At 36.6% G+C, this 19574-nt stretch overlaps 2 protein-coding genes across 2 annotated transcripts in view; one reads left to right on the top strand and one right to left on the bottom strand.

The window, feature by feature from the left end:
• LOC126936356 (doublecortin domain-containing protein 1-like) overlaps positions 1–1808 on the bottom strand; it is a 56052-nt gene extending 54244 nt beyond the window's left edge. Inside the window, exon 1 of the mRNA XM_050759063.1 lies at positions 1647–1808. The gene's annotated coding sequence lies outside the window, so the exon portion shown is untranslated. The remainder of the gene's footprint in view (positions 1–1646) is intronic.
• The window catches only part of DNAJC24 (DnaJ heat shock protein family (Hsp40) member C24), a 940502-nt gene that overhangs the window by 878419 nt on the left and 42509 nt on the right, over positions 1–19574 (top strand). Inside the window, exons 2-3 of the mRNA XM_050759073.1 lie at positions 1794–1862; positions 2658–2801. Coding sequence (XP_050615030.1) covers positions 2691–2801 — 111 coding nt within the window. The 5' untranslated portion in view covers positions 1794–1862; positions 2658–2690. The remainder of the gene's footprint in view (positions 1–1793; positions 1863–2657; positions 2802–19574) is intronic.

The raw sequence follows: 19574 nt of genomic DNA, 5'->3' as shown, positions 1-19574 counted from the left end.
AGAAAAAGACATTTTCAATTAACCGTGAAAATGTAAATAAGGTCTAGATATTATGTGACAGTCCAATAATGACATTATGGAGATAAAAGAAAAAGTTGGTACATTTTAGGGATGCAAACTAAAGTATGTAGAGATGAAATGAGAAAATATTTGGGATTGCTGGGAAAAAAACTATTTCTTACTTTCCAAACCCCAATAAATAAATGAGGTAACACAATAACCTAATACAGTAGTAAATCAAAATAAAATGCTTTTGCTGTAAAAAACAAAAAACCTGGAGTACCAGAGCATTATCTACCTATACAAGGAAGAACCAACAGTGGACAGAGGGGAGTTTGAGGGCTAGAGATGTTCAAGTCGGCATCATTCTGACAGTGCTGTTTAGGAAAGCATTCACGACACTACTTAATTCCATTGCTTTAGGTATTTCCATAAGGCCACACAAGAAAGTATGATGGAGCCAGGACTAAAACCAGATGCTCTTTGTATCTGCCTTTAAACTTCACAAAATCCTGTGAAGAACCTAATCTATACTTTCATCTTTAGATTTTTAAACTTGCTTGTTTCATTCAGTTATTCTTTATAGTTCATAACATTATTAAATAATTGATCATATTAGATTATTTTGTTTATTCTGCTTAAGTTTATCTTGACTGCTTCTCAAATTCAGATTGGTAGAAGAAGGATAAAAAAGAAGGAAAGCAAAATCTAAACAGTAACAACAAAACCATTTAAACATCTCCCAAGTGAAATTTATGTCATGCTGGCCAAAAATAAGATGTAGTTTTCATCGTCAGGTACAATGCTGGGAAGAGGTGTTAATGTAAAGCAAGCAGCACAAAGAAGTAATAAAAGGAAACACAGGAATCAGAAAGGGAGAAGAAAGAGAGGAGAGAAAAACACCACCAACACCACCAACAGCAAAACAGCAAACCCCAACAGTGCCCATATGCAATGCCCCCTAACTGCTTCGAAGAAGAGCAGTTCATTCTGTTTTCTGTAAGCTTGAAAGAGAGCATAGCTGCCCTGGGAATGTGTAGACTTGCTGAGTCCCTGTTCTGCTGCTACCCAACTGGCTGTTTGGCCTTGATCCTTGATTTCTTTCCTCATCTACAATAAAGTGGGAATAACAGCACCTGCCTTACTTGTCTCACTGGGTTGAAATGAAAGCAAAGTGAACTGGCAAATGTGAAAGAATTTTGGAACGTTTTCATGTTGTAAGTTGGTTGCTAAGGTCTAAAAGAAATATTAATAATTACGTTGAATATCTTCTGCAGAAAAAAAATTAAACCGACCCCATCCCCCGCAAATCTAGCCCTACCTGGCATAGGTTTTAGTTCTTTTAATTTTCGAATGAGAACATTGTAAAGGAACTGTAGGGACGAGAGTAGCATCAGGTCTCCCCATCCTTCTCATATCCTTGCCCCCGCACCCCTCTCTCACCCCAGAGTTCAAGCGCCAACAGAAAAGATTGAGAGTAGTTCAGGGTACGGTAAACGAAGGAAGCTTTAAAGAAGGCGGGGAAAGCCTGGGATGGCGAGGGGGTGCTCGCTGAGGAGGAGGATAGAAACTACAGTTGCGGGGCCGGGACAAGAGAGACTTAGAACGAAGCCAAAGGCGCCTTTCTTCACAGTTCGGGAACTTACTGGTAGCACACGCCAGTCCATAGAAGCCGTGACTGGTTACCATAGCGACCGCATCGGGGTGGGCGGAGCGTCGCTTCTCAGCGGTGCCACCGCCACAACTGCTCGACCAGAAACCCGGACACGTCGGCGCAGTGACTTCCGGCGGAAGAAGAAGCCGGTCCCAAGTTCTGGCCGACAGTAGGCAAGGAGTGGGCGGCAGCGCATATGTGAAGTTAGGTAGGTCTGATGTCCTATAAAGCGCGGAGAGGGTGCCCGCCAATAGCTGGGTGGGTAAAGCCGACTGTGAATGGAGAAGATTCCCGAGTCCCCGGCTGTTTCGTTAAGTGCATATAGCTGTGGGAAGAGGTTGCCTGATTTCTGGGGCTCCTGGTAGGGTCTCTCTTCTGGAGCGTGGAAGACTGGCGCATCCTCGCGTAGAGAGTTTCACTCTGTCTTTGCGAGGTCTCAGCGCCTCTCCAATAACAGGGGACTCTTGTTCTCTACCTGCTGGTGCTGACGTTATTTCGCACATCATGCTCTCTAGGCAATCTGGAGGAAAAGCAAACGAGAAACATTCAGAAGGAATGCCCCCAAATTTATTTTAATTCTTTGGTGTTCTGTTTTGCTTTTTTTTTTATTCGTTCATTTTGTAAATATTCATTAAGCTACTCCAGCGTGTTTAGTGAGTGCTTACTTGTGTGCCAGTTTTTTCATAAGATTAGCAGAAATACCTTCTTAAAGGTTCATACACCACCCAGTTCATTATAAAATTCTTTTTTTTAATGCTGTTGTATATTTATTAATTAAGGTATAAACATATATCGTGAAACACCTAACACATTTTCCATACTTGTCGGTACACTTGTACGTGGAATTCTTGGGGCATTTTAAATAAAAATATATGCTTTCTCAGGTTTGCATTATAATCATGATTTAGTCGACTAAATATTAAAGAACTTACAAAAGTAGTACCTATTTTTTTCTTAGATACATGGCAAACCGTAATGAATTGTCATTAATATTTCTATTCAGCTAATCTGAGAAGGCCCACTTCTGGTTCCATGGATGATGGCTGCTGAGCAGATGCCCAAAAAGGATTGGTACAGCATCCTAGGGGCAGACCCATCTGCAAATATGTCAGACCTAAAAGAAAAATATCAAAAACTCATATTAATGGTGAGTCCTTTCTTTCAGATTTTAAATCGTGAGGGGAAAAAAATTAATTTTTATATGAAAGCACAAATTTAGGTTTCCAAAAAATAGGATACCAGTGGCAGGAATCCAGGCATTAATTTGATTTAATTGAACGTTTCAGTAATATTGCAGAAAAACTTAATTTGAGGTGGGAAAGCCTGGTTAGGAGCAGGAGATCTGAGTCAGGCTGCTTGAGTTAGAATCTTGAGTCCATCTCTATCTGAGAATTTGGACAAGTTACTTTTTCTTATATGTGCCAAGGGAGGATTAAATGAAATAATCCATGTAAAATATTTATAAGTGTTGGTACGTAATAAGCAAAAGTAGCCACTAGCCACATGTGGCTGTTGAGCACTTGAAATGTGGCTAGCCTGACTTGAGATGGACTGTAAGGGTAAAATTTACATTGGATTTTAAAGACAGTATTTTAAAAGAGTTAAAATAATTTAACAAATTTTATGTTGATTATGTTGATTAAAGTTCACTGGTTTTATTTTTCCTCTACGGTGTCCACCTGCTGATAAACTTCTTAAAATAATTCTTGATCTCTTATCTAGTTTTCATATCTAGCATTTCTACTGGCTCTTTTTTTAAAGTTTCCATCTCTTTCTCATCTTTTTATACATGTTGTCCACTGTTTCTACTATATCCTTTAATAAACTTAACACAGTTAAAGTCCCTGTCTGATAATTCTTTGTAGTTAATCGAACAGTTTTTATGTGGATTATATGTTGAAATGATAATATTTTGGATTACTGGCTATTTTGTGTTTTATATGCATAATATGCATGCATGTATTTGCACATATCCAAGTTTGTTTCTCTTGCATTTTACTTTTTTAACATTACATATGTAGCCTGCATTTATACTTACATTATATTTCTATTGGGTAATGCTGATTTAGACCATTTATACACTAATTATCAGTTGACTTTTCGTTGTTGTTGTTGTTGCCCAGGCTGGGGTGCAATGGCACGATCTCAGCTCACTGTAACCTCCGCCTCCCAGGTTCAAACGATTCTCCTGTCTCAGCCTCCCAAGTAGCTGGGATTAAGGTGCATGCCACCACACCTGGCTAATTTTTGTATTTTTAGTAGAGGCAGGGTTTCATCATATTGGTCAGGCTGGTCTCAAACACCTGACCTCGAGTGATCCTCCTGCCTCGGCCTCCCAAAGTCGTGGGATTAAAGGCATGAGCCACCACGCCCGGCTAACTCTTTTTTTTTTAAAATGAATTGTAGTGTTTGTAAATATGTTTTTCTGAACTTTTATATTCATTTTTTCAGTCTGTATTGTGATGCTTCTTAAGGCAGTGTCTGTAATTCTATACTGAAGTCCAGTTAACTCAGTTTATAAAGAGTAAAGAACCATTATTTATATAGAATTTGTTGTCTCTTCAGTTTAGACCAGTTACATCAATGTTGTTTTGCCAAAACTGTTAATGTTCATTGTAAGAGACAGTAGCTGTTTTTCATCATTAGGATTGTACTAATATTCTTACTTTAGGAAGTATGTCGGACTAAATGACCTTAAGGTACCTTTTGCCTCAGAATTTTTAAAATTTCTGTCAGCAGAATCAAGTAGACTTTATTGAAAAATATCCTAATATTAAACCATCCTTGTGCCTCACTCAGTTAATTGGGAGATGAGGCTGGAAAAGTAGACTGGATCATGCTGGTTCTTGTAGGCCATATTGGCCTTTAATTGGCCAATGAGAAGCAGTCTGCACATAATAATGTAGTATCTGTCAAACAGCAAAGTGGATAAACCATTTTACGTATGCGCCGACAATGTGTCAGAGAGTTCTGGTTGCTCTTCATCTTTGCCAATATTTGATGTTATTGGTCTCTTTCATTTTGGCTGTTGGAGTTTTCGCAATTTTGCCACCATTGACATTTGGGCAGGATAATTCTTTGTTATTCGGCTGTTCTGTGCTTTGTACGATGTGTGGCAGGATCCTAGATGTCAGTAACAACTAAAAATGCTGCCTGCCTATCAAAATTGCCACATCCCATGAGAATCACTGGACTACTCTACGGTGTCTATAGTCATACCCCATTGTGGGGTTGTTGCCTTTTAAAAATTTCTCTGATGACTAATGATGTTGAGCCCTTTTTAATGTGATAATTGGCCATTTGTATAATTTTCTTTTATGAAGTGTTTTTTTTTTTAATTAAATATATTCTTGATTCTGTATATATGTGGTATATATTTTCTCCTAGTCTGTGATTTACCAGGTCATTTTCTTCATGGCATCTTTTTGATGCAGAGTTTTTTGTTTTGACAAAATATAATTTATCAAATGTGTGTTTTTATAGTTAATACTTCCCATCTTCTCTAAGGTTATGAGAATATTCTTCGATGTTTTCTTCTAGAAGTGGTCATTTGCTTTTACCTTTAGACTTATTTCTGTGTATGGCGTAAGATGTGAGGTCATGCTTTTATTTTTCCTCAGTATAGATATTCAGTTGTTCCAGCATCATTTGTTGAAAACTTTTTTCTCCATAGGACTATCTTGGCAGTATGAGTCTATTACTGGACTCTATTCTGTTTTATATGTTTATCCATTTACTAATACCTCCATCTTGATTACTGTAGATTTATAGTCAGTCTCAAAGTCATTGTAAAATTAGTTCTCTAATACTCTCCTTTTCAAGTTTATTTTGGTTATTCTAGTTTGCTTATATTTCCACAGAAATTTTAGAATCAGCTTGTAAGTGTCTTCCAAAAAAATCTTGCTTGAGTTTTAAACTGGGATTGCAATAATATATATCCACTTTGGTAGAATGGGCATCTTAATAATATTGAGTCTTTGAATCCATACTTAAGCTATCTTTCATTTCTCTCATCAGTATTTTATAATTTTCAGTGTAGAGGTCTTACATATCTTTTTTTGAATTTCTTTCTAGTTTTTTGTTTTTGGTTCCATTGTAAATGGTATTTTAAAAAATATTTCATTTTTCAGTTGTCGATTGATAGTATATAAAATTATAGCTTATTTTTATATACTGGTCTTTTATCTGACAATCTAAGTAAATTTGCTTTTTAATTTTAATAGCTATTTTTGTCAATTTCTTAGAATTTTCTGCCAACATAATTATGTCATTTGCAAATAATGAGAGTTTTAATTCCATCTTAACAATCTGTATGTCTTTTGTTTCCCTTTCTTCCCTTAATGCACTAGCTGGTTGCTTCTATTAAATGTTGCTTCTATTAAAATGTTGCTTCTATTAAAATGCTTCTATTGAAGTGTTAAGAGCAGATATCCTTGCCTTGTTCCTGATTTTAGGAGGAAAACCTTCAATATTTTACCAGTAAGTATACTGTTAACTGTCTGTTTTTAAAAATGCCCTTTATCAGCTTGGGGAAATTCTTCCAATTAATACTTTGCTAAGAGTTTTTATGATAAGTAGGTATTTAAATTTGTTAGATCTTTTTTTTTTTGCATTTATTGAATTTTGCATTTATTGATCATTTATTGATTTTTCTCATTTAGTTTGTTAATGTGGTGAATCACGTAGATTTTTCTTCAGCCCACTTCTCATTCCTAGGATGAACAAACTTCACTTATCATGAAGCATTATTATATTTATACATGGAGGGATTCTAGTTGCTATTATTTTGTCATGAATTTTTATGTTTAATTTCATGCTATATATTTGTCTGTAATTTTCTTTTCTCATAATGTTTATGTCTAAATTTATTATCATGGTTATGCTAGCCTCATAAAATGAATTGTGATTTCTGGCTTTATAGTGAGGAAGAGAGGTGGAGGTCTAACCAGTTTTTTAGTCTTAACCAGTCTTTCTCTTGTTTAATTTTGCCCCTCAACTCCACTCTCAAAGGTACTTGATGCCTTCCATTCCTCAATTTCTCCTGCCTCTGTGTGAATGAACTCACTTCTTTTTCTCTTTCACTTTAGACTTAGGTTTCAGTTTTTGCAGGTACACTGAATTTGTTATTTATTGATTAATTTTACATCTCTCCAAATTTTGGTATCTTTCGCCTGTTTTTTTCTCTTCTCTCCTGTTCTTTCACCTGTTTTTTCTCTTCTCTCCTTTTTGTTCATACACATTTATGCCTTTTTTTAAAAAAAAAATTATTCCTTTGCTGTTACTATCAAGGAATTTTCAGTGGGAGGAAAGTGTGAGCCAGTTGCTGTGGCTCACACTTGTAATGCTAGCTACTCGTGGGGCTGAAGCAGGAGGACTGCTTGAGCCCAGGAGTTCAAGGCTGCAGTGAGATATGATTGTGTCACTGCACTCCAGCCTGGGCGACAGAGCAAGACCCTATGTCCTATTAATTTGCCATTTAGTGGAAGCTCTGAACCATTTTCTTTTCCCTTTAGAGGCCAGATACCCGTCTGTGGCAATACGCCTTTGCATTTGCACTCTGCCCATTCACTGCCTCACCTGATTCTCACTCATTGTTTCAAAATGATCTTAGTTGTAATTGTGCCTCCACAGCTGTCTACCATGTCCGTAGTACATTTCATGGTATTTCTCTAGGACAGGGGAGGTGTAGCTCTTAGATAAGGAGAATGAGGGTAGGTGGACTGTAATAAAAGGCTGAAATTTTTTCCACTGCTTTTCTTTTAGAAGATGAGAAAGACTTGAACATGTTTACACTGTATGGGAACTAGCCACGGAAAAGCTTGGGATTGAAGTTACAGGAGAGTTTGAATAATTAACAAAAGCAGAAAGGGATGGCATCTCAATCATAGGTAGAAGGATTAGCTTTAGGTAAGAGACAGGACAGACCTGTCTTCATTGTTACAGGAAGGAAGGAAGGAATAGGCGGTTACAGGAGGGAAGGAAGGAATGGTTGCAATAGGCAGTTTGTTTGTAGGTTTGGTAGCAGAAAGTTGAGCTCTCATTTGGTACCTTCTTTTTATTCTCTGTGAAGTAGAAGACAAAGTTGTCTGTTGAGAAGGGCGAGAGATGAAGTGAAGCAGCAAATTACAAGAGAGAGAATTTCAACTAGCATTATTCGGGGAAGACTTCTTGTTGATAGCTATGTATACTAGGGGAGCAAGAAGTCTCAGCTAACAACCTGGCAGCAGGCAACAAGAGACAATACATCTGATATGATTTGGCTGTGTCCCCACCCAAATCTCATCTTGAATTGTAGCTCCCATAGTTCCCATGTGTTGTGGGAGGGACCCAGTGGGAGATAATTGAATCATGGGGTGGAGGGGTTCCCCCATATTGTTCTCCTCATGGTAGTGAGTAAGTCTCTCAAAATCTGACGGTTTTATAAGGGGTTTCCCCTTTCACTTGGCTCTCATTCTCTCTTGCCTGCCGCCATGTAAGATATGCTTTTCGCCTTCTGCCATTATTGTGAGGCCTCCCCAGCCATGTGGGAACTGTGAACCCATTAAACTTCTTTTTCTTTATAAATTACTCTGTCCCGGGTATATCTTTATCTGCAGTGTGAAAATGGATTAATACACCATCTCATAGCATTTTGCCCTTCTTTTGCCTAGGTTGATATATCAGTGGTCCTCATATTACAGTTTAGCACAATAATTTATAATCATAATTATGGCCATGAGTTATATTTGTTTAATTCTGTTTAAGAAGGCAAGGAAGTATAGAGTAGTAAGTGTATAATTAGTAGCATGTGTATTGTACTTAGCAGTTTACAAATGCTTTCACATCTGGTTTTATCTTCTGTAAGGTAGGCTTTGTTACCCCTATATTTGTACTTGAGAACATGAAGGCTTAGTTACAGTTAAGTGGTTTGTCAGAAACAGAATTAGTAAAGGTTATGATCTAGGCTTGATCATGTATCCTCTGACTCTAAATTCTTTCCCATTATATCACACTTCTCATAATTGCCATCTAAAAGGGTTTTCTGCTGTTTAAAGGCATAATTTTTATTTTTTCTGGATTTCCACGGACCTCATTTATGCACAGTTAATTAAGTATTATGGAAGGTCAGACATAATTACTACTTTCTTATAATTTTGAAAGGCTCTAGTTTTTTATGGCTTATGAAGTGAAATTTATTTTTCTTACTCTTTTTGCATAAGTTTAGACTTTCTAATAGATTTAAGGAGAAAATTATAAGGGAAAATCATATTATTTATAATGTTTATCAGATTTTTAAAAACAAAAACAGGCTTTTAAAATTCATTTTCTTGTTTCCCAGTTAGAATGATCACATTTTGTTAGTCTGTGTTTTTCAACAGTGTCACAAAACAGTTGGAGAATAAAATTACATTAGACTAACAGCATTTTGTATCTAATTTTTTAAAAAGGCAAATGTACTACATGTACTTTTCTAAGTTCAGAAGACTGAATTTAGCACCTCCTACACAATTAGTTGTTTGGATAAAATATTGCTAAATCGTAGGCTACTAAGTTTACAATACATGTTGATTTAGTAAATACTGTTTCCTTATTTCAATTTTTTGTCAATGTAATGCTTACTCAGGGTCCTGATTCTGAAAAAATTCTTACTAATTGAGATATTTTAGAATACTTTAAAGAGAGAGAGAGAGAGATACACACACGTAAAGTGCAGAATTAACTTTAAAGACATTATTCACATACCATACATATTACATATTATAGACATACATATTGGCCTGCTGTGTAATAATTTACAATATATCAAAAAAGTAATTGAACCAACATTTTTCAACATTGTTTTATTAATAGGGACTTTACTTATTAGTAAATCAATTGTGAATTGATTTTTAAATTTTTTTTCTAGTTTTCTATTAAAAACAATTTGAATAGTACTCCACTGCTTTGAAATGATCTAGGGTCCAGAATAATTAGTAATGTTATTCCCATATTTTTTGCAGTTATGCATGTGAAAATTGCTATTTACTTAGGAGAAAACTTCATCTCAAAAGCTTTGTCAAATTGAGAACTGGGGGTCTTTTCCCATTGATGCTGATAATATTACAGGATACTTTTCAATTGGAAAAGAGTTACTGTGTTGGAAAATTATATGCTCCTGTTATATGTTCTATAATCTTAAAGAAAATCCATGTAATTTGAGTCAGGAGTGTGCAGGATGGTCTTGTTCTTAATGTTGGAAGGGTGTAAAATACCACTTAATACTTAAGTGGGCATTCAGAGGGTCTCATTTGATTAGAAATGGTTATATATAGATTAGCTTTAAGCTAGTTATGTAATCCACTTTAATGTCTTGAAAAAGAAAGTAGAAAGGGTTCCTGTACTATAGTCAGAAGAAAATTATCACATTGGAAAAGAAGGGAGTTAAGAACAATTCTTTAAATAGGTCTTTTGACTACATTACAAAGCAAAAGTGATCTTGATTACAGGAAAGGTACTTAGGCATTAAGAGAAATTTTGTGAAAAACATCTAGGAGCGTGCTAAGTAAAAATCAGGAAGATATAACTTGTCTTGTAGTCCACATTATAATTTCTGTTACCATAGTTAACTGTTTAGCTGTCATCTAGGTATTATTAACATATAGAATGCACGATATGTAACAATAAATAGTTATGTCATAGAGAGACTCTATTATAAACAATTCTTTTTGATGATAAAAGTGGTAGGAATAGCATTTTAAATGAATAATAACTTTAGCTAACGTGGCACTGAGTTTCAGATACTCTTGTAATCACTTCGTGTGAATTAACTCATTTAACTCTGCAAAGTGCAATATCATTATTATTCCTAATATATAGATGGGTAAACCAAGGCTCAGAGATTAAGTAACATACTGACAAGTAGCAAGGATTAAGTAACATACTGACAAGTAGCAAGAAATTATGACTTTACATATACTTTGAAAACTGCATTAAAAAAAGCAGGCAGTCAGTTACCTTTCCAGTGTTTTTTTTTAAATATTTCTACCGCATAAATGCAGCAATAATAGATTATATCTTTAGAGAAAAGGTAGTATTTATGTTAAAGATACAGACTAGTGAAAAGTTAAGTATGAACTCTAGAGGGAGGGAAGGAAATTACACTAGAAACTTGGTGAAAAGTTTGAAAGGTGGCAGTGTGGTGTTGTGGAAACCTGAGTTCTTACCATGCCTGATTATTAGTTAATGACATTTACTTCCCCAATTCCTGAGGAATGTAAAAATATGTTAAGAAGTTCATTTTCTTTTATCTTACCCATTTCCACTACAATTGTGCTAGGACAACTAAGGTGTGTCTTAACATACATAAACTCCATGGACCTGAGTTTCTTCATCTGTAAAAATGAGATGCTTATACTACATTACTCTCTAAAGCCAGCTCTGGTATTTGTTCATTTTTTTCTTTCTCTTATTATATTTTCAATTGTCTTCTAGCTCAGGGATCCCCAACCCCCAGACTGCGAACCAGTACTGGTCCGTGGCCAGTTAGGAACCAGGCCATGCAGCAGGTGGTGAGGAGCCAGTGTGCGAGTGTTACCACCTGAGCTCTGCGTCCTGTCAGATCTGCTGAGGCATTAGGTTCTCATAGGAGCACAAACCCTATTGTGAACTGTGCATGTAAGGAATGTAGGCTGCACACTCCTTGTGAGAATCTAATTAATGCCTGATGATCTGAGTTGGAACAGTTTCATTCTGAAACCGTACTCCCTACACCCCCATCCATGGAAAAATTGTTTTCCACAAAATTGGTCCCTGGTGCCAAAAAGGTTGAGGACCACTGCTCTCGCTGACCCACCAAGTCTGAGAATTTTTTTCTTAATTTAACATACTGTAAGTAACTTTTGGCAATCCAAGATTGATTTGTTGACTCATAATGCTTGCAATTTAAACGGAACAATTAATTGAGACTGCAGTGGTAATGTGTCTCTCATTTGCCATGTTTTTAAGATGAAAAATATCCCCTTTACGGCTTGTTTAAAATGTCATCATTGATAATGCTTTTAAGTTGGAAAATCTGAGTATAAATGCTCCACAGTTTCCTTTTACAGACAGTGAAAGAAAGAAACTTTTGTTTTTCTTTGACAGTCTTACCCTGTCGTCCAGGCTGGAGTGCAGTGGTACGATCTAGTCTCACTGCAACCTCCGCCTCCCCGGTTCAAGAGATTCTCCTGCCTCAGCCTCTCAAGTAGTTGGGATTACAGGCGCCGCTACCACACCCAGCTAATTTTTTTTTTCTTTTTTTGTATTTTTAGTAGAGATGGGGTTTCACCGTGTTAGCCGGGCTGGTCTTGAACTCCTGACCTCAGGTGATCCACCCGCCTCAGCCTCCCAAAGTGCTGGGATTACAGGCATGAGCCACTGTGCCAGGCTGAAAGAAATCTTAAAATAACTTTCTAATTATCTTCTGATTTACCTAGCTGATAGGAAATATATGAAGGATGATTTAGGGCATTATTATATTTATCATGTAGTCTAGCTTAAAAGAATTATAGTGTTTCAGAGACTCTGAAAAAAAAAAAATAATAAAATCTCCCAGTAAAGAAAAACCCAGGACTCAATGGATTCACTGCTGAATTCTACCAAACATTTAAAGAACTAATACCAATCCTACTACACTATTCTGAAAAATACAGGAGGAGAAAATACTTCAAAATTCACTCTACAAGGCCAGTATTACCCTGATACCAAAACCAGACAAAGACACATCAAAAAAAGAAAACTGTAGGCCAATATTTCTGATGACTATTTGTGTAAAAATCCTCAACAAAATACTAGCAAACCAAATTCAACAATATGTTAAAAAGATCATTCTTTGTGACCAAGTGGGATTTATCCCTCAGATGCAAGGATGGTTCAGCATACGCAGAGCAATCAATGTGATCCATCTTATCAACAGAATGAAGGATAAAAACCACATAATCATTTCAATTGATACTGAAAAAGCATTTGATAAAATTCAACATCACATCAATGTAAAAACCCTTGAGAAACTGGTTATAGAAGGAACATACCTGAATATCATAAACACCATATAGGACAAACCCACAGCTAGTGTTATATTGAATAGGGAAAAACTGAAAGGCTGCTCTAAGATCCGGAACGTGACAAAGATGCCCTCTCTCACTGCTGTTATTCAGCATAGTACTGTAAGTCCTAGTTAGAGCAACTCAGCCATCTGACAAGGGGTTAATAACCGGAATGTATAAGGAACTTAAACAATAGGTGAAAAATTTGATTTTAAAATGGGCAAAAAACTTAATAGACATTTCTCAAAAGAAGATGTACAAATGGCAGACAGGTGTATGAAAAGTTGTTCAATCAACATCATTGATCATCAGTAAAATAAAAATCAAAACTATGAGGCAATGTCATCCCACCCCAGTTAAAATGACTTCTATTAAAAAGGCAATAACAAATGCTGGTGAGGAGGTGGAGAAAAGGGAAACCTTGTACACATTTGATGGGAATTAAATTAGTGCAACCACTGTGAACAACAGTTTGGAGGTTCCTCAAAAAACTTAAAGTAGAACTACCATATGATTCAGCAATCCCATGCTAGTTATATACTCCAGAAAAAGGAAATTAGTGTATCAAAGAGATATCTGCACTCCCATGTTTATGACAGCACTATTCACAATAGCCAAAATTTGGAAGCAACTTAATTGTACATCAACAGACAAATGGATTTAAAAATTTATATATACACCACAGAGTACTATTCAGCCATAAAAGTGAGATCTCGTCATTTGCAACAACATGCATGGAAAGAGGAGGACATTATATTAAGTGAAATAAGCCAGGCAGAGAAATGCAAACTTTGCATGTTTTTACTTATTTGTGGGAACTAAAAATTAAAACAATTGAGCTCACGGAGATAGAGAATAGTATAATGGTTACCAGAGGCTGGAGAGGGTAGATAGGTGGGGGAGAGGGCAGTGGGGATGGTTAATGGTTATAAAAAATAGAGCTAGATAGAATGAATAAGATGTATTTGACAGCACGACAGGGTGACTGCAGTCAACAGTAATTTATTGTGCATTTAAAAATAAAAGATTTTAATTGGATTGTTTGTAACATAAAGGATAAATGAGGTGATGGATACCCCATTTACCCTGCTGTGACTATTATGTGTTGTGTGCCTGTATCAGAATACCTTATGTAATCCCTAAATATATATACCTACTATTTACTCATAAAGATTAAATATATACCAAGTAATAAGGCCCACTCCTAATAGTTTTAGACCCAGAGAAATATTATAAAGTCTACATACCACATGCTTGCATAAACATTATCAATCAAGCTAAAATTAAATAAAATATGTTGATATTCTATCTTAAAAATATATTTTCCTTACAAATATACCTTCATATAGACCTGGAAGACCAGGATTAAATTTAGAATTATTTGAGTTTCTTATGGACTGAATCCTTATGTGTCCCCCAAATTCAAATGTTGAATTCCTAACCCCCAGTGTGACGACATTAGGAGGCAGGGCCTTTCGGGGGTGATTAGATCATGAGGGTGGAGCCCTTGTGAATGAGATTAATGCCCTTATATAAGAGAAACTAGAGAAATCCCTCACAATTTTTTTTTTTTTTTTAGTTTTGAGACGGAGTCTCACTCTGTCGCCCAGGCTGGAGCACAATGGTTTGATCTCAGCCCACTGCAACCTCTGCCTCCCAGGTTCAAGAGATTCTCCCACCTCAGCCTCCCGATGGGGTTTCACCATGTCAGCCAGGCAGGTCTCAAACTTCTGACCTCAGGTGATCTGCCCGCCTCGGCCTCTGAAAGTGTTGGGATTAGAGGCATGAGCCACTGCGCCCCATCTCCCTCACTTCTTTCACAATGTGAGGACAGAGGAAGCCATCTATGAAGCAGGCCCTCACCAAACAATAAATCTGCTAGTGCCTTGATTTAGGCAATATATCGTTGTTATTTAAGCAACCTAGTCTATGGTTTTTACGTTGTAGCAGTCCAAATGGACTAAGACAGAGTCCTTGGGCTTCTATGCCCAAATGCAGCAGTACAAAGACAGCTACCACTTGTCCTACCTTGCTTCTTTTTCTACCCACAGCCAGAGATATAAGCTTCGTCTTGACTTCAGGCTCTTTGGGCAGGGGATTCTTTTGTCCTGAGCCCCTAGAATGAGTGAAACATAACCTGTAACAGGGCACATAGGAGACTTATATGCAGATCCTCTTAGCTAAGGACATTGTGGGGTATGGCAATAGAGAAAGGACCAAGAGCACTCTCTAAAAGCAGGCAAGGTGTGCTGTGGTTTGAATATTTGTCCTGTCTAAAACTCATATTGATATTTAATCACTGTTGTAATGGTGTTAAGAGGTAGGAGTTTTACGAGGTGATTAGCTGTGAGGGCTCCACCCTCATGGGTAGGATTGGGACCATTAGAAAAGGGCAAGTTCAGTTCCCTCTTGCTCTCTCTTGGGCTGTATCCGTGCTATGTGAGGATTCAGCATAACCCTCCTCTTCAGAGGATGCAGCATGCATGGTGTCATCTTGGAAGCAGAGATACTGGGCTCTGACCTGCTTGCACCTCGATCTTGGACTTCACAGCCTCCAGAACTGTGACCCAATACATTTCTGTTTTTTATAAATTACCCAGTCTCAGATATTTTGTTATAGCAGCATAAAGTAGACTAAGACAAGGTATAAATTAATTGTAATATATATTTATATTATTGTACCATCTATTCTGGTTATTTGCTGTAGTTATGTTCTTTGAAGTTGCCACAAACACTGAATTAGCAAATAATAAAAAAAAAACATTGATCCTAGGGGAAATGTAGAGTTAGGTTCCTGAGAGCCTCTGCTCACAGTTTCCTCAGGTGATCAATAAAAGACTTTGTTTTATGTTTGTTTTTGTTTATAACATGTTATTTAATATATATTGTTGATTTATTTAACATTGAACTTACGGTTAACAGCACTGTAACTCATGCGTGAGTGACACTTACCTAAGCATATGTGTTTTCCCCATAAGGCACATCATGGGCTTCTTGCTCTTAGGAACACTAAACAACACTTAATACACTAATTGGGAGCCATTTGAAATGGCAAAATTGCCAACAAAAGGTACAAAAATGCAAAAATCATGGCACTGAATAGACTGTGAAAAGGATACTTGCAGTGTGAGAGCTGAAAGAAGGAGGCATAGCATTACCTTGCTTAATTTCAGCTGGGAAGATGCATGTCAAGTGACTCAAGTTTTTCACCAGTCTGCACATGTCACCAATGACCAAGAAAGCATTGCTAGTATTGATATGGGGGTTATAAATAAATTTTAGGAAGTAGATGAATTTGCAAATGTGGAATCTGTGATTAACAAGGATCAACTAATTATGTTGGAAGGCTTGCTATGATGGCCCTCCTCTTCCACCACACTTTTTTTTTTTCATACTACAGATGTTTGATAGGTATTCATAAAATAAAAACCAAAATACCATTGCACTCTGAAGTTAAAAAAAAGTTTCTAAACAACTCTTGACTCAAAGAAAAATGTAAAACAAAAGGAACCATATTTAACAAATGTTATGTTAGCATCTGTGAAATACAGCTAAAATAATTATCAAATAAAATTTATAGCATTAAATACTTATGTAAATAAGGAGAAAAAAATAAATGAATTAAAACCCAGGTAAAAAGTTAGAAAAAGGAAAATAGAGTAAATCAAAAGAAAGCAGAAGAGAGGAATTGATACAAAGGTAAAATCAAAAGTAATGCTTTAAAATACAAAAAAAAAGTGGAACAAACAAAAAGCTGTTTTGTTATAACATTATTGCAGGTTACATTGCATGTTGCAGAGGTTTGATGTATAGATTATTTTGTCACTCAGGTGATAAGCATAGTACCCCCAATTGGTAATTTGTTGATCCTCACCCTCTTCCTACCCTCCACTCTCAAGTAGGAACTGGTGTCTATTGTTCCCTCCTTTGTGTCCATATGTACTCAGTGTTTAGTTCCACCTTAATAAATGAGAACATGCAGTATTTGGTTTTCTGTTCCTGTATTAGTGCACTTAGGAGAGTGGCCTCCATCTCCATTCATGTTGCTGGAAAGGAATGATCTCGTTCTTTTTTTTTTTATGGCTACATAGTTTTCCATGTTGTATTAATATATGTACCACATTTTCTTGATCCAACCTAACGTTAATGGGCATTTAGATTGATTCTTTGTCTTTACTATTGTGAATAGTGCTGTAATGAACATACACATTCATGTCCCATGTGTCTTTGTGGTAGAAGGATTTATAGTCCATTGGTTTTATACCCAGTAATGGGATTGCTGGGTTGAATGATTGTTCTGTTTTAAGTTCTTTGAGGAAACACCAAACTGCTTTCCACAGTAGCTGAACTCATTTGCATTCCCACTAGCAGTGTATAAGCATTCCCTTTTACCTGTAGCCTCACCAGCATCCATTATTTTTTACTTTTAGATGATAGTCATTCTGACTGTACACCCCATTTTGAAAAAAAATTAAATTTTGTTCAAAATATATTTACTCATACTGTGTAATTTGATTTTTACAAAACACTGTGAAGTATGCGGACATATTTTTTATTCACTGACTAAATATTAAGGGTCTTGTAATGTGTCAGGCGCTGTGCTAGGTGCTGTGGATTTAGTGGTGAATATGGGCAAAGGTCCTTGCTCTCATGCGTAGCTTATAGTTTGGCAAACATTCTTTTCATTTTTCAAATGAGGAAATTTTATGCAGTTGAATAACTTTTCTAGGATCACAAGATGTGTAATAACAGAACCAGAATCAAAATTCAGTTTTTAGTATTTTAAAAATCAATGTTGCTCCAGTTATCTCTTGTATCTTTAATTTCCCCTTTCCATTAGCTTTTTCCACTCATCCAGTAAAATGTCTTCAAAAAAATTCTCCATTGACCTTGGTTCTTCGAACTGTCACTCCTTTCTTCTTGCGAAACATTAATTGACTACTATCCATTGGCTTCTCAGCCCACTCCCTTTCACCACTGTCAGTCTTCTAAACGGTGACTACTAAAGTGGCCAGTGTTCCTTATTTGCCAAACATAGTGGATTTACTGTGACATCTGATATTGTCATAAGTCTTGAAATTTGAAATTTCTTCCTCTATGGGCAGGAGCATGTCTTTCCTGATTATCTTCTTGCCTGTCTGAGCACTGCTCTATTTTCTTTTCCAGCGTCTGTTCCTCTTTGTGATATAAATGTCACTGTTCTTCTGAGTTTTATTTGACCCTCTTGACTTAACACGAAATCAAGGATTCTTCTTCTGAGTCTCAGGGGACTTGGGAGGTCTGTTAACCCCTCAATTATATGCAAATTTTATCAGATTCTTAGAGGAGTTCAAAACTCAAAAAAGTTGAGACAGACTGCTCTCTGTGTATTCCTTTAGCTTTATCTGCTGCATGAGTGACTTCCAAATTTGTGTCCCCTACTGCCTACGTTTCCCCTTGTCTGACTCCCACCTTTGATCGTCAGCAGCCTTAGCATAGTTCCTCAGGAGTGCTGCCGTAGCACAGTGGTTTCTTTATTGCCAATCTACCTACCTATCCTCTTACCCATTCCATCCTACTATCAGTTTAGAATTGTTTTTGTCTTTGAAACAAAAATATGATTATGTTCCTATCATGAAAATAATGTGGAGTTTTAATTATGGGCATATCCACATTTCTTGGCAAAATAAAAATCTCCCTATGATTTGACCCCAGTCTAGCTTTTCAACTTCATCTCCCTTTTCCCTGTCCAACCACTCTTTCACTCATTCTCGGTCTGACTTACAGTCCTGCATTTCATAACTCTAATGCCCATTTTAGTACTTTCTTGTCTTGTATTTGCTACTTCCTTCTCCCTGGAATACCCTTTCCTCCCCAATCCTCCACAGTTTCTCCATAGCCAACCCTATGCATCCTTCAAAACCTAGTCATATATCACCTTTATTATAAAACTGTCCCCAACTTACTCCAAGTGAAAACTTTTTCATGCTGTCATCTTATTCATGAACCTCATCCTTCCCAATGCATTATAATAAATTGTTGACATGCGTACTCTTTACCACTAGACTATGAGTCCCTCAAGGATAGGGATCCCCGTTTAATCATCATGGTATCTTCATTGGCTGGCACAATATCTGGTTTGTTATAAGGTAGTAGATAAGTATTTTTTGATGGATAAACATTTTTAGCATGCTAGTCTTACACGTGGGTTATATTTTCTCTAAAGCACAAAACCTTAAAAGGGTTTAAAAACATTTAAAAAACCATGTTTCATTTCTTAACTTGCATAAAAGATAAATGAATCATTGACTGCTTCTTTAGGCAATATTTTGCTAAGCAATAGGTGGCAGTAGTGTGTTGTACTTGACTTTACCTTTGTGATTTTTTTTTTTTTAGCTTTCGTAATCTTAATGCAGTGTCAAAGTATAAAGGACACAATTGCAGTACTCTGATACCTAACTTTTTGTAACATTATCATGTTTTAAGCAAGTGAGCATCTCATGGAAAATAAAGCAAAACAACAACAAAACACAGCCAAAGTCAGTCAATGTGCATCTCTCTCTTGCCTATCTAAACTATATTCAGATTCATTAGAAAATTACAACTGCATGGTCCTAACAGCATTTCCACACTAACTTTTTAACAGTCGCTTCAAAATAACAGTGATTTGCAATAATGAAAATCTAAAATTATCTCAGGGGATATATGTTTCTCTTTTTTCCCCCCCGAGACAGAGTCTTGCTCTGTCGCCCAGGCTGGGGTGCAGTGGTGTGATGTCAGCTCACTGCAACCTCTGCCTCCCAGGTTCAAGCAATTCTCCTGCCTCAGGCTTCTGAATAGTTGGGATTACAGGCGCTTGCCACCACGCCTGGCTAATTTTTGTACTCTTAGTAGAGACG

Source organism: Macaca thibetana, chromosome 14 (assembly GCF_024542745.1).
Source record: "Macaca thibetana thibetana isolate TM-01 chromosome 14, ASM2454274v1, whole genome shotgun sequence".
NCBI lineage: Eukaryota > Metazoa > Chordata > Mammalia > Primates > Cercopithecidae > Macaca > Macaca thibetana.
The sequence above is the reverse complement of the archived record's forward strand: the minus strand, read 5'-3'. Positions and strand labels throughout refer to the sequence as shown.